At 59.4% G+C, this 13283-nt stretch overlaps 1 protein-coding gene across 1 annotated transcript in view; it reads right to left on the bottom strand.

Annotated features, from left to right (window-relative positions):
* Positions 1-1593: 1593 nt before the first annotated feature.
* Positions 1594-13283, bottom strand: part of PIP5K1C (phosphatidylinositol-4-phosphate 5-kinase type 1 gamma) — a 42569-nt gene continuing 30879 nt past the window's right edge. The window contains exons 16-18 of the mRNA XM_025367733.1: positions 9843-9975; positions 4863-4946; positions 1594-4577 (exon numbers count right to left, since the gene is read on the bottom strand). Coding sequence (XP_025223518.1) covers positions 4575-4577; positions 4863-4946; positions 9843-9975 — 220 coding nt within the window. The 3' untranslated portion in view covers positions 1594-4574. The remainder of the gene's footprint in view (positions 4578-4862; positions 4947-9842; positions 9976-13283) is intronic.

The following is a 13283-nucleotide window of genomic DNA, read 5'->3' on the forward strand; positions in this document are numbered from 1 at the left end:
AAGGCGAAGGCCCGACCCTGTGCTTCCCAAAATTCAGATGCATCCTTGCAGCACATTAGATTGGCTGCATGGGCTGGGCACAGTGGCTCAGTCCTGTAATCCCAGCACTTTGGGAGGCCAAGGTGGGTGGATCACCTGAGGTCAGGAGTTCGAGACCAGCCTTGTCAACATGGTGAAACCCCCATTTCTACTAAAAATACAAAATTTAGCCGGGTGTAGTGCTGGGCACCTGTAGTCCCAGGTACTCGGGAGGCCGAGGCAGAACTGTTTGAACCTGGGAGGCAGAGGTTGCAGTGAGCCGAGACCGTATCATTGCATTCCAGCTTGGGTGATAGAGCGTGACTCCATTTCAAACAAACTAACTTAAAACGAGATCACCTTCATGTTCAGTTTATAAAACAGCTGTGCTGAAAACGGCATTGTTCCAAGGGCTCCCTTACTAAAGGCAGGATCTTACTTTTCTTTCTTTTTTTTTTTTTGAGACAGAGTCTTGCTCTGTCGCCCAGGCTGGAGTGCAGGGGCGCGATCTCAGCTCACTGCAAACTCTGCCTCCCAGGTTCAAGCAATTCTCTGGCCTCAGCCTCCCGAGTAGCTGGAATTACAGGTGTGTGCCACCACGCCTGGCCAGGATCTTACTTTTTTTTTTTTTTAAGACGGAGTCTTGCTCTGTCCCCCAGGCTAGAGTGCAGTGGCCGGATCTCAGGTCACTGCAAGCTCCACTTCCCGGGTTTACGCCATTCTCCTGCCTCAGCCTCCCAAGTAGCTGGGACTACAGGCGCCCGCCACCTCGCCCAGCTAGTTTTTTTATTTTATTTTATTTTTTAGTAGAGACGGGGTTTCACCGTGTTAGCCAGGATGGTCTCGAACTCCTGACCTCGTGATCCGCCCGTCTCAGCCTCCCAAAGTGCTGGGATTACAGGCTTGAGCCACCGCGCCCGGCCTATCTTACTTTCAATGTAGTTTCTCAATCTGGGAGACCTAAGAGAAATCTTTTCCCTTCAAGGGGTCCAAACCTGACTGAATTTGAACCGCCCTAGCAGAACAAATACAAACTTTGGAGGGCTGCACAGATGTTGGAAGCACAGATGTTTTCTGAGCTGAACTGGGACCTAAAGGAGGTTCACAACTGGTAAGGTGTTTGGGTTCTATTACTGATATTAGCATCAATCTCACAAAGGTTTCTTTCTTCTCTAAGATTCAAAGTCAGACCTCAGGCCAGGCGCGGTGGCTCATGCCTGTAATCTCAGCAATTTGGGAGGCTGAGGCGGGCAGGTCCTTTGAGGTCAGGAGTTTGAGACCAGCCTGGCCAACATGGTGAAACCCCGTCTCTACTAAAAATACAAAAAAAATAGCCGGGCGTGGTGGTGCGCGCCTGTAATCCCAGCTACTCGGGAGGCTGAGGCAGGAGAATGGCTTGAACCTGGGAGGCAGAGGTTGCAGTGAGCTGAGATTGCACCACTGCACTCCAGCCTGGGTGACAGGAGACTCCATCTCAAAAAAAAAAAAAAAAAAAACAAAAAATAGAAAACAAAGTCAGTCCTCAAACTCCCAACCAGACCCCGGAACCCACAGAAAGGCAGACAAGCGGGTGGATGCTTATTACCCGATTTATTAGAGAGACCTCTAAAAAGACGGGGTGTGGTGGGGATGGGTGGGCGGGGAACCTGGGCTGCAAACCAGTGTTGTTTGGGGCCAGGAGTGGCTGTATGGTTTCAGAGGCGCCCACGGCTCTGGGTTTGAGGGACACAGCACCCTCGTCTCGGCCACGAGGCGCGGCGCTTTGGATTGTCACGCACCAGACCACGGGGCAGAGGAATGCAGTGGAATCCCCGGGGGGGAGTTAAGACACACGAGGTTTGCAGTTTCGTTTTGTTTCAGAATCAGTTCAGCCATAAAAATGGGACTGGGGTGGGGACAGGAGGAGCGATTGACCACCGGAGACGAGGAGGAGGTGGTGGGCGCCTATCCTGGGGTGGGGACTGAGGGGCTGTGGAGACAGTACCATGGTGAAAGACCCCATGGCAACGGGAGTATTGCACTGAGCCAGGTTTCGGGGGAACGGGGACATGTTGGGATGGCGTAGGGGGACAGAGCCTGGCAGGAGACACATGGAAGTTTCTGCCTTGTCAGTCTCAGAGAAAACGCCTTTTAGTCATTACAGTACAGGAATTTGGACACTGTCCACATTCTCAGTGGACGGCGGCCATCAGAGGTGACCCAGGAGGGGAAGTGGGCATTGGTCACCAAGGTATTTACAGACTTCTATCGTGGGGGACAGCGGGGTGGGTCCAGCGGCCTCCCTCGCGGGGGATCTGAGGGAGGCCGAGTTTGCTAAATATTATAAATAGGTCTTGCCGTCCTCCTGCCCCCGCCCCTCGGCACAGTCAGTGGGGCACTTCAGCCTCGGTTTACAGTTCTCTGAAAGGAACGAAAAAACACAACCAACAAAGTAGATCTCCAAAGGGGCCTTGGAGACAACACAAAAATGGAAATGTGGTATCCACAGAGGTTTGCAAATTTCTCCTGCAAGGGAGTGTTGGCCGGGCACTGGTATCATGTGACTCGCTCAGCGGAGGGAGGCTGCCCTGAACGTGGTGCTGCCTGCCTGGGACCACACCTGCTGCTCCGAGTCACCCCCACAGGCTCTCCGCGTCTCTGGTGCCAGGGCTCTGGGCACGGGGACTCGAGGGCTCCCTGGGAGGCTCAGTGTGGCCTCTGGGGGTGTGGGCCTTTGAGATGACGACAATGCCCCTGTCCCTGTTGGTCATCCAGGTCCCAGACACCCCTTCTGATCTCTGCCCCCGCCTCCCTGGGGGATGCCCGCCGGGTGTCCTTCGGAGGGATGGGGGAAGCTGATTGGTGGATGCCCGGTGCCAGCAGATGAGCACCAGGCTGTGAACTGGGGCCAAGGTGGCTTCCCAGGGCTGGACAGACCCTTCAAGCAGGCAGGGAGCACCCTACGCGGGCTGGTCCTGACGGGAGCCACGCGGGTAGCCGGTTCCCGAGGAGGGTGAGCCCCTCTCCTCGGCGGAGAGTGGAAGGGCTGCTCTCGTGGAGCGTGTCCTCGCTGAGGGCCTCGGGGATGGGGCCGGCTCCTCCACAGCAGGGCCCTTCCAGGCGCAGCGCGTGGGCTGTGCGGGAGGCCGACAGGATGTGAAGAGCGGGTGACGTGGTGTTGTACAGAGCTTGCAACAGACAAAACACAGAGCCCTGCCTGGCAGGTTCTCTCGCCGTCTCAGACCCCACACCAGGCTCTGCCAGGGCTGGAGAGGAATTCTTCCCGAAGGTGCAGCTTCCACGCCAGCTCCTCCCATCCTGGGCACATCTTGGGAGTGGGGAACCCCACGGCCATCACCAACAAGCCCCTCTCAGGGGTCCTGGGGAAGGGCAGGGTGGGCGACTGTGCCGAGCTCTCGACTCCAACCAGCACCCTCTGAGCGCAGCGGCCCCAGGAAGCTGCCCCAGGGCAGTCTGGGCTCAGTCCCACCACCGGGAGTGCTGCCCTCTTGGAGGGGGGTGAGCCGGAAACAGTCTCTCCTCTCCTCAGAGACATCACGTCACTTAACCAAGAAAGAGGCCGCGGCACCCACGCCAGTCCTGAAGGAGACTCCTGTGGAGCCGCGCCTGGCCCCCTTGGCCGTGCCTCCAGGTGGAGGGGTCGGGGAGCCTGACCTTCCACCCTGAGCTGGTCTCCTGTGGCCCAAGGTGCGGCCTCCCGCTCCGTCCGTCCGCGGAGAAAGCGTCTCTGTTGCCTGAGCCCTCCGTGCCAGTTGCCGAGTGGCCCACATCGGAAGAGAACGACAAGTCCCCAGCCCTGAGCTCCGCCAGAATGGGTAGTGGCCTGGGGGAGAGGAGGCCTGGCCCTCCAGCTGTGGTGGGTCTGGATCGGAGGCGCCAGAGGCTTTTGCTCGAGGGGCACCTGGAAGGTGGGTGTCAGGGCCCCACTGCGGCGGGAACACAGCTGCTGCGTGGCCGCAGTGTTTGGCAGGGCGAGGGCTGTCCCCACAGTCGATGCTCAGGCCAGATGTCCTGCACTGAGGCCCCCAAACCCAAGCTGAGGGCCGGAGGGTCCGCTTCCCAGGTGGACGGAGGCAGAGTGGCTTGGGACCCCAGCCGTCCCCTCTGCAGGCTGATGGGGCCCCTGGGGCTCAGGTCCCAGAGGCCACCGGGAACAGCCTGGCTCCCTCCTCAGGACACATGCAGGCACAGCAGAGAACCAGAGTGCAGTGGGCGGGGGCTCTTCTTCATCTGGTTTGGGTTTTTGTCTTTTTTGGTCTTTTACTAAAACAGCACACACGTGCTTCCGTCTCTGGGCCGAGTAAGGACTCAAATGCGATTTGCCGCTCGGGAGGGTCAGTCTCACTGGGGCAGGCTGCCGATGGGGGTGCCGGGGCCCTGGGAGGCTTGCTGGGGAGGGGTCCGGCCATCGACATCCGTGCAGGGGGAGGATGAGGTCCAATGGGGCGGCGAGGCGGGCATCTCCCGAGCTCTGGGCCTCAGCAGGGTGGGCAGCGCCTCCAGGGGCGGCCGGAGCGAAAGTGGAGCTCGGCTCTGGGTTGGGGACTGCATAGAAATTACTGTAAGAGCAAGAGGACAAATGAAGGTGGGCGACGGGCGGGGCGAGGCCCACCCCAGGCCACCCGCCAGGCCCCCTGCCAGGGACTGGCTTCCTTGGGCCAACACAGGCCCTGAGACACTTACCCCACGGCCACCTCAGAGCCAGAGAGCCCAGGGTGGAGCTCTGGGCCACCTGTGCCCTCCCGCCCCAGGCCTCAGTCCCTGCCTGTCCCAGTGGCTGGGGACCACGCTCAGTAGGACCTTGGAGCCCACAGGGCCGGCGGGCGCACCTGGGCCGCACTTACTGTGTCGCTCTCGCCGTCGGAGGCCGGGGGGGCCTGGGCGCTATAGTGGAGTGGGGAGTACACCCAGCTCCTCTCATCGGTGGGCTGGCGGGTGGGCGCGCGTGCAGGAGGGCGCAGAAGAGCAGGGTGCGAGGAGGCGCAAGAGAGGCAGAGGGAGGAAGGAAGAGACAGGAGAACATAAAAGAGGCGAATCCCCCACGGAGGACAAGGGGTGGCTCAGCCTGGCTGCCCCCTCCGACCCGGTGGACCTGCTCCCAACCTGGACGGGCCCGGGTCTCAGCTCAGCGTGGCAGGGCGGGGCGGGCGGCAGAAAGCGGTTAGTTCAGTCAAGGCAGGGCCTGAGACAGCAGGTGACAGAGCCGGCGGAAGCGGGTGGGGGTCACAACCTGGAGCACCGAGTGTTCCTCCTCCTCCTCCACAGCCCGGCCCCACCACAGCCCCCAATCCTGCCTATGCCATGGGCACCAGCGCACAGGCTCCTGGGGGCTCTCTGTGAGGGTCCTGGTAGGTCAGGGTGCCGGACCTACTTCCCAACCCAGAAGCCTTTCAGGACCTGAACACGTGGCTGCCCGTGGGCAGGGCCAGCCCCCTCTGCCAGCACAGATGTGCTCGGGAGAGACTCAGGCTCAGACCGCCCACCCTGCAAGAGCCAGGAGACACCTTCCTGAGCAGCGGGGCAGAGGGAGGGCCAAGTTCAGGGCTAGGCACAGGCAGGGCCGTGTGCTGGGACACGGACATCTCTTCCCAGCTGTGCCTGCGTGAGGGGTCCCAGGTCTGGGTGGGATCTGGGGAGGAAGGGTGCGTTCCTCAAACACCCCGCCCACTGAGGAGCCCCCGACCCCTCAAGCTCCCTCTGCTTCTCCTGCCCCCAGGCTGCTTCCTCAGGGCTCCAGCCTGGCCTCCCGCCTGGCCTCCCTGTCTTCTTGTTGCATCCTCCTCTCTCTTGGGCCTCTGTTACCACCCCAGCGTTCAACGCCCCTCCCGGCACAGACGACCTGTGAATTTCCACCAGGCCCGGTCTCAGCCTGAAGTGCCAGGCCTGAATACACAGCTGCCTGGCCACGTCCACCTGGCAGCCCTCGGCCCCTAAACTTGTCACAGCCACAACCCAGTCCGTCACCCCAAGACCCACTGCTTGTCCTTCCAGTCAGGACAGCGCTGCCCACCCGCTGCCCAGGCCAACCCATGCCTCCTTATCGGGCCTGTGCCCCTGCCTGTGCCAGCTCCCAGCTCCCAGCTCCCAGCCTGGGCCAGCAGGAGCCTCCCTCACACTCCAGGTGAGCCCAGGCCTCACCTGCAGAGGCACTGCCTCTCCCTGCCTCGGGTCCTGCCTCCATGCCCCCTCTAAAGGGCTCACTTCTGTGCTCACTCCACCCTGCCCGATCCTACAGCTCCCACCAGACCCCCGTTCCCGGCCCCTGGCCACCGAGGGCAGCGTGCTCCTGCCCTGCGAGGCTGCCATCGCGGAGGACTGACTCCTGCACCGAGGGGCCGGGACCCCAGCGCAGGCCTTGCCCATTCCTCTGGGAGGATAGCAAATGTAGCCTGGAATTTCCGATGTGGGAACGGCAGGTCAGGTCCGCCCCTGCAATGTCCCTCGAGAGCCCGGTGTGGGAAGCCTGCGTGTGTGCTTGGTACTGATTTGGTGGCTGCACTGATGGCTCCCATGGGGACTTGAAAATGTGGGGCCAAAACAGGATCCCCACCTGAGCCCTGAAAGAGCTGGTCTGCAGGGAGGAGGGTGGCAGCAGCCACTCAGAGCTGCTCTCTGGGAGGGGTGTCCTGGGCGGCACCGTGCACACAGCACCTGGGCAGGGACGATAGTACCCTTCTGCTACAGCGTTAGAAATGGGGGTACAGGCCAGGTGCAGGGGCTCATGCCTGTCATCCCAGCACTTTGGGAGGCTGAGGCAGGTGGATCACTTGAGGTCAGGAGTTCCAGACCAGCCTGACCAACATGGTGAAACCCCATCTCTACTAAAAATACAAAGATTAAGGCTGGGCGTGGTGGCTGACGCCTGAAATCCCAGCACTTTGGGAGGCTGAGGCAGGCGGATCACCTGAGGTCAGGAGTTCGGGACCAGCCTGACCAACATGGTGAAACCCCATCTCTACTAAAAATACAAAAAATTATCAGGGCATGGTGGCAGGAGCCTGTAATCCCAGCTACTCAGGAGGCTGAGGCAGGAAAATTGCTTGAACCCAGGCGGCGGAGGTTGCAGTGAGCCGAGATTAAGCCACTGCATTCCAGCCTGGGCGACAGAGTAAAGCTCCGTCTCGAAAAAAAACAAACAAAAACCCCAAAATTAGCCAGGCGTGGTGGCAGGCACCTGTATTCTCAGTTACTCAGGAAGCTGAGGCAGGAGAATCGCTTGTACCCGGGAGGTGGAGGTTGCAGTGAGCTGAGATCATGCCATTGCACTCCAGCCCGGGCGACAGAGCGAGACTCTATCTCAAAAAAGAAAAAAAAAAAAAAAAAAAAAAAGGGCAGAACAGCTGGTTTCCTTGTCCTGCAGGAGTTGGGGGGACAGAGAGGGACCTCCTCAGCCACCAGCTGGGCAGGGGGGAAGTGGGGGGCAGTGGCAGCTGGGACCCAGAACCAGGTGACCCCAGGAAGACCAGAACCAAGGGCACAGCCTCTTCAGCACTCAGGCTTTGGGGTGTCTTGAACGGCTGCCCTGCCTCCCCTCTGGCCCCCACACTTCTGCTGTGCCTGCTGCTGAGACCACCCTCCCCACATCTGCCCTTTCAAACCAGGTGTTTTTCAAAGTCCAGGCACCCCCCTCTGTAGGCGGCCTCTGTGAACGGCTCCCTGCCTGTGGTGGGGTGACCGGCAGGGCTGCTGGGTCTCTCCAGTGCTCCCCCTCCCAGCAGGCCCCTCTGGGAGCTCCCTGACAATCTCCAGGGCGTGGGTCTGCGGTGGCTGGCTTCCTGCTGGCTCTGTGGGACGGAGCTGCCTGGAGCAGCCTGGGAAGTGGTCTCCACCTCCCGGGGATCACTCCACAGTGCCTGGCACACAGCAGTGTTCAGAGAGGTCTGCTGATGGGCGGGGAGTCACGGCGGCCTCGGCGGGGGCTTTGTCTTGAGGAGACACTCCTGCTTTGGGTCTGCGCCCTGTTCTGGCTGTGCGGCGCTGGGCAGGTCTCTTAGCCTCTCTGGGCCCCTTGCTTATTGGTCATAATGACCACAGCAGGCCCTGAGGATCTCACGGCTACGTGGGGCCCATGTGGCGTCCCAGGGGGAACTCCTTGAGAGCTTGGGGATCTGGATTTTGACTAAACCGTGTGGTCTCCCAGGCTCCCAGGGGAGCTGAGGCCTCAGCACCTCCATCTGTGAGGTGGGTGCGGAGAGACCATCTCCTCCCCGTCTCCATGGCCCTGAAGTTCAGAGCCTGGCTCTGCAGCCGCTCTGCTGACCTGTGCGACCTCCCCTATACAGTCAGGTAGGCCAGGGGAGCCAGGTCTGTACGAGTGAGAAGCATCCACCCAAGACACCCTGACATGGGAGGGCTGGGTCCAGGGGCAGAGAGGGGCTGGTTGGGGTCCGGCCGGGGTCCGAGGCAGACCCTGGGCCTCAGCTGTGCACCTGGCGATGGTGTCGCCCTATGGAGTGCCCGGTTCGACATGGGGCTAAGTGACATTCCCAGTGGTGCACGCAGCCCAGCACCCGGTCCGGGGCCAGCGTGGCTGACCTCAACCGCGGCCGTGATTTCCCCAAAGCCCTTCTGGAAAACAACGGACGTCAGACACTGAGCTTCTGGCCGGGGACCTGCAGCTCCCTGCTGCCCGAGGGGCACCGCCCCTTCTCCCCAGGGTGGCCAGCTGCGGTCACTTACAGTCCCTGAGGCGCTCAGCGTCATGGCCCGCAGTCGGCGATGGTGGGGAGAGTAAATCCAGTACCTCCCATCCGTGAACTGGACGGGGCAGGCCGGGCGGGCCAGAGGAGGAAGGAAAAGAGGATAGCGGATGAGGCGGCTACCCCCGTGGTCGGGTGGGAGAGGTGGAGGGAGGCAGTGGGGAGCGGGTGGGCACAGCTGACTGCCAAGCAGAAGGTGGGGGGTGCCAGGGTGGGACCGAGGACCCTTCTCCCTTCTCCGCTGCCCACCCAGCAGGGCATCAGCACACAGACACACAGCAGGACGTGGACCCCAGGGCCCCCGTACCATCCAGAGACCAGGACACGCACGAACCAGTCCTGGGGAAAGGGGTGACAACATGGGGTGGCTGGGGGCACAGGCACGCGGCCCGTCCCTCCCTTCTCCAGGGCCAGGTGGGGACATGGGAACCCCAGAGGCGCCACTGGAGACAGAGCAGGGGAGTTAGTTATGAAGCAGCCAGTAGGTGCCCGCAAAACGGGCCCTGAGGCCTGGTGCCTGTGCCCAGCCCACCTTCCCAGGAGGGTAAGAACAAACCATCTGGGAAGTAGGCTGCAGCCTCCAGCCCTCCCTGTGACCTGGGGCTGCCTGACCTGAGTGGGACCACTGGGGAGTGGAGACGCTACCTGGATACCCGAGGCCTTGCTGGTTGCCCGGCAGCTGCCTCACCCAGACCCTGGCAAGCGGGGGGCAGGGATCCCAGGTCCGGGCAGACCCAGCCCTGCCCAGTAGCAGTCATGAGTCCCCAGCCCACAGCGTGGGAGCGTGAAGCCCTCCTGCCACTGCCCGGTCCCCTGGTCCTCCTCAAGGATGGGCCCACCTGGCCACGCCCACGGCGACAGGGAGAAGGTCCAGACAGGCCTGGTCTGGAGGAGATTCTCACCCCGTGGGGTTAGACCAGGAAGAGAAGGTGGGTGTGAACGTGGCTGGTGGGTGCATGTAGGTGTGTCATGAGAGTGCTGGCTGGTGAGAGAGCATGTGGGTGGGTCGACAGGGCACACTCACGGGCCTGTGTGTGGCTGTGTGTACATGGTGTGCACACAGTGGAGCGTGTGTGAGAGAGTCTGGTTGACGAGCCGGTGGCAAGAAGAGCCCGGGGCACTTACAAAGTAGATGTCAGTGGCGGGCGTGTCCTCCTCGTCCGAGGCCTGGCTGGCGGGTGCGCCCTCCTCGTCCGAGGCCTGGCTGGCAGTTTCTGCTTCAACAGCGGCAGCGGCCCCGGCCATGGAAGCCTCCACCCTGGGGACAGGGATAAACAGAGGGTCTTGACCCTCAGCCCCCACACAGAGGCTCCCTGCGCCCCCACTCAGGATCCAGGCAGGGGCTTCACACGGTCATCACTGAGACGAAATCCCAGGCAGCTGACCACAGGCCACGCGCTCCTGCGCCGAAAACCCAGGCAGCTGATCACAGGCCACACGCTCCTGTGCCGAAAACCCAGACAGCTGATCACAGGCCACGCGCTCCTGCGCCAAAAACCCAGGCAGCTGACCACAGGCCACGCGCTCCTGTGCCTGCCATTTAACGCAAATCAGAACAAACCTCCCAAGCAGCCCCCAAATGCTGACCCTAGGAGTGACCAGCCAGCCCACTGACAGCGTGGCCCTGCTACTCCCAGCTCAGACACACACACCTGTGGGCAGGTGCTGGCCTCACCCTCACCAGCTGTGCCACCCTGGGAGGGCCGGTTCCTCCTCTGAATTTCAGTTTCCTCATCTGTAAAGTGGGGAGAGATGGCACCTAGCCACTGGGATCAGACCTTCTTTCTTCTTTATTGATGTGTTTGAGACAGGCTCTCGTTCCATCAGCCAGGCTGGCATGCAGTGGTGTAATCACGGCTCACTGTAGCCTCCACCTCCCGGCTCAAGCGATCCTCCAACCTTGGCCTCCCAAGTAGTTGAGACTATAGATGTGTACTGCTACGCCCAACAAATTTTTTTTTTTATTCTGTAGCGATGGGGTCTCACTATGTTGCCCAGGCAGGTCTCCAACTTGTGGGGTCAAGCAACCCTCCTGCCTCAGCCTCCTTTAGGAGGGATCACAGATGGGAGCCCCCGAGCCCAGCCTCTCTCTCCTTTTCACTGAGCACTTACTACATGCCAGGGCCAGCTCCTGTGATTAACCCACTGAGTCTATTAGGGGGGATGCAGAGGGTGCGGCTACTGCTGTGTTGCATTTGCGGAAATGGAGGCACAGAGAGGAGGTGAGGAACAGCCTTGGCCTTGGCTATGGCCACACGGTGCACAGTGTTCATCCCATGAATGAGGGTAAACACGCCCTCCTGCCACATCGGAGGTTCAGTTCCTTTTAGCAAAGCCTGAAATTTCATGGTGCGAGGTTTGGCAATGGCAAGGAGCTGACAGTGGCAGGAGCACCGGGTGGAAGATAAACCCTCAGGGCTTTATTTTTCGGTCTCTGCTGATATGAGTGCTAAAAAAGCTCTCTTGGAACAAAAATAAAAAAAGCATCTCAAGCAAAAATCATTAAAAAGGCAAGAAGAATCTGGTAACAATGCAAGCATGGGATTACGCACACCAGATAGATGACAAAAAAGTAAAGACAGGCCGGGCGTCGAGCCTGTAATCCCAGCACTTTGGGAGGCCGAGGCAGGCAGATCACAAGGTCAGGAGATCGAGACCATCCTGGCTAACACAGTGAAACCCCGTCTCTACCAAAAATACAAAAAATTAGCCAGGCCTGGTGGGAGGCTGAGGCAGGAGAATCACTTGAACCCAGGGGGCAGAGGTTGCAGTGAGCCGAGTTCATGCCATTGCTCTCCAGCCTGGGAGACAGAGCAAGACCCTGTCTCAAAAAAAAAAAAAAAAAGGCCAGGCACGGTGGCTCACGCCTGTAATCTCAGCACTTTGGGAGGCCTAGGTGGGCGGATCAAGTGGTCAGGAGATCGAGACCATCCTGCCTAACAGAGTGAAACCCCATCTCTACTAAAAAATACAAAAAATTAGCTGGGTGTGGTGGCGGGCGCCTGTAGTCCCAGCTACTCGGGAGGATGAGGTAGGAGAATGGCTTGAACCCGGGAGGCGGAGCTTGCAGTGACCCGAGATTGTGCCACTGCACTCCAGACTGGGTGACAGACCAAGACTCCACCTCAAAAAAAAAAAAAAAAAAAAACACGAAAAAGTAAAGACACGCAGGGTCCAGCACGGGGCTCACACCTGTTATCCCAGCATTGTGGGAGGTCGAGGCAGGAGAATCACCTGAAGTCAGGAATTCGAGACCAGCCTGGTCAATATGGTGAAACCCCATCTCTACTAAAAATACAAAAAAATTAGCTGGGTGTGGTGGTGAGCGCCTGTAATCTCAGCTACTCAGGAGGCTGAGGCAGGAGATTCGCTTGAGCCCAGGAGGTGGAGGTTGCAGGGAGCCGAAATCACACTGCTGCACTCCAGCCTGGGCAACAGAGCAAGACTCTGTCTCAAAGAAAATAACAGCAGGTGACGCCATATCCCCAAAAGGGCCACAACCATTGTGTCCTACGTTTTTTAAAACATAGATACTTCTTTTAAACCTCTTTTTTCAAATCAAAACTCAATAAAATTAAGCCCAGCATTCTGGGAGGCCAAGATGGGCAGATCACTTCAGATCAGGAGTTTTTTTCTTTTTTTTTTTTTTTTTTTTTTTTTTGAGACGGAGTCTCGCTCTGTCACCCGGGCTGGAGTGCAGTGGCCGGATCTCAGCTCACTGCAAGCTCCGCCTCCCGGGTTTACGCCATTCTCCTGCCTCAGCCTCCCAAGTAACTGGGACTACAGGCGCCCGCCATCTCGCCCGGCTAGTTTTTTGTATTTTTTAGTAGAGACGGGGTTTCACCGTATTCGCCAGGATGGTCTCGATCTTCTGACCTCGTGATCCACCCGTCTCGGCCTCCCAAAGTGCTGGGATTACAGGCTTGAGCCACCGCGCCCGGCCTTTTTTCTTTTTTTTTTAGAGGCAGAGTCTTGCTCTGTTGCCCAGGCTGGAGTGCAGTGGCACGATCTCGGCCACGCCCGACTAATTTTTGCTATTTTTCAGTAGAGATGGGGTTTCACCGTGTTAGCCAGGATGGTCTTGATCTCCTGACTTCGTGACCCGCCTGCCTTGGCCTCCCAAAGTGCTGGGATTACAGGCGTGAGTCACCGTGCCCCGCTGAGGTCAGGAGTTTGAGACCAGCCTGCCCAGCTGGGTGATGGGAGAAACCCTGTCTCTACTGAAACACACAAAAAAATTAGCCAGGTGTGGTGGTGGGCACCTGTAGTCCCAGCTACTCGGGAGGCTGAGGCAGAAGAATCACTTGAACCCAGGAGGTGGAGGCTGTAGTGAGCCAAGATAAAGCCACTGTCCCCCAGCCTGGGCAACAGAGCAATATTCTGTCTCACAAAAAAATAAAAATAGGCCGGGCGCGGTGGCTCAAGCCTGTAATCCCAGCACTTTGGGAGGCCGAAACGGGCAGATCACGAGGTCAGGAGATCGAGACCATCCTGGCTAACACGGTGAAACCCCGTCTCTACTAAAAAATACAAAAAACTAGCCGGACGAGGTGGCGGGCGCCTGTA

The sequence above is a fragment of the Theropithecus gelada genome, chromosome 19, assembly GCF_003255815.1.
Source record: "Theropithecus gelada isolate Dixy chromosome 19, Tgel_1.0, whole genome shotgun sequence".
Lineage (NCBI taxonomy): Eukaryota > Metazoa > Chordata > Mammalia > Primates > Cercopithecidae > Theropithecus > Theropithecus gelada.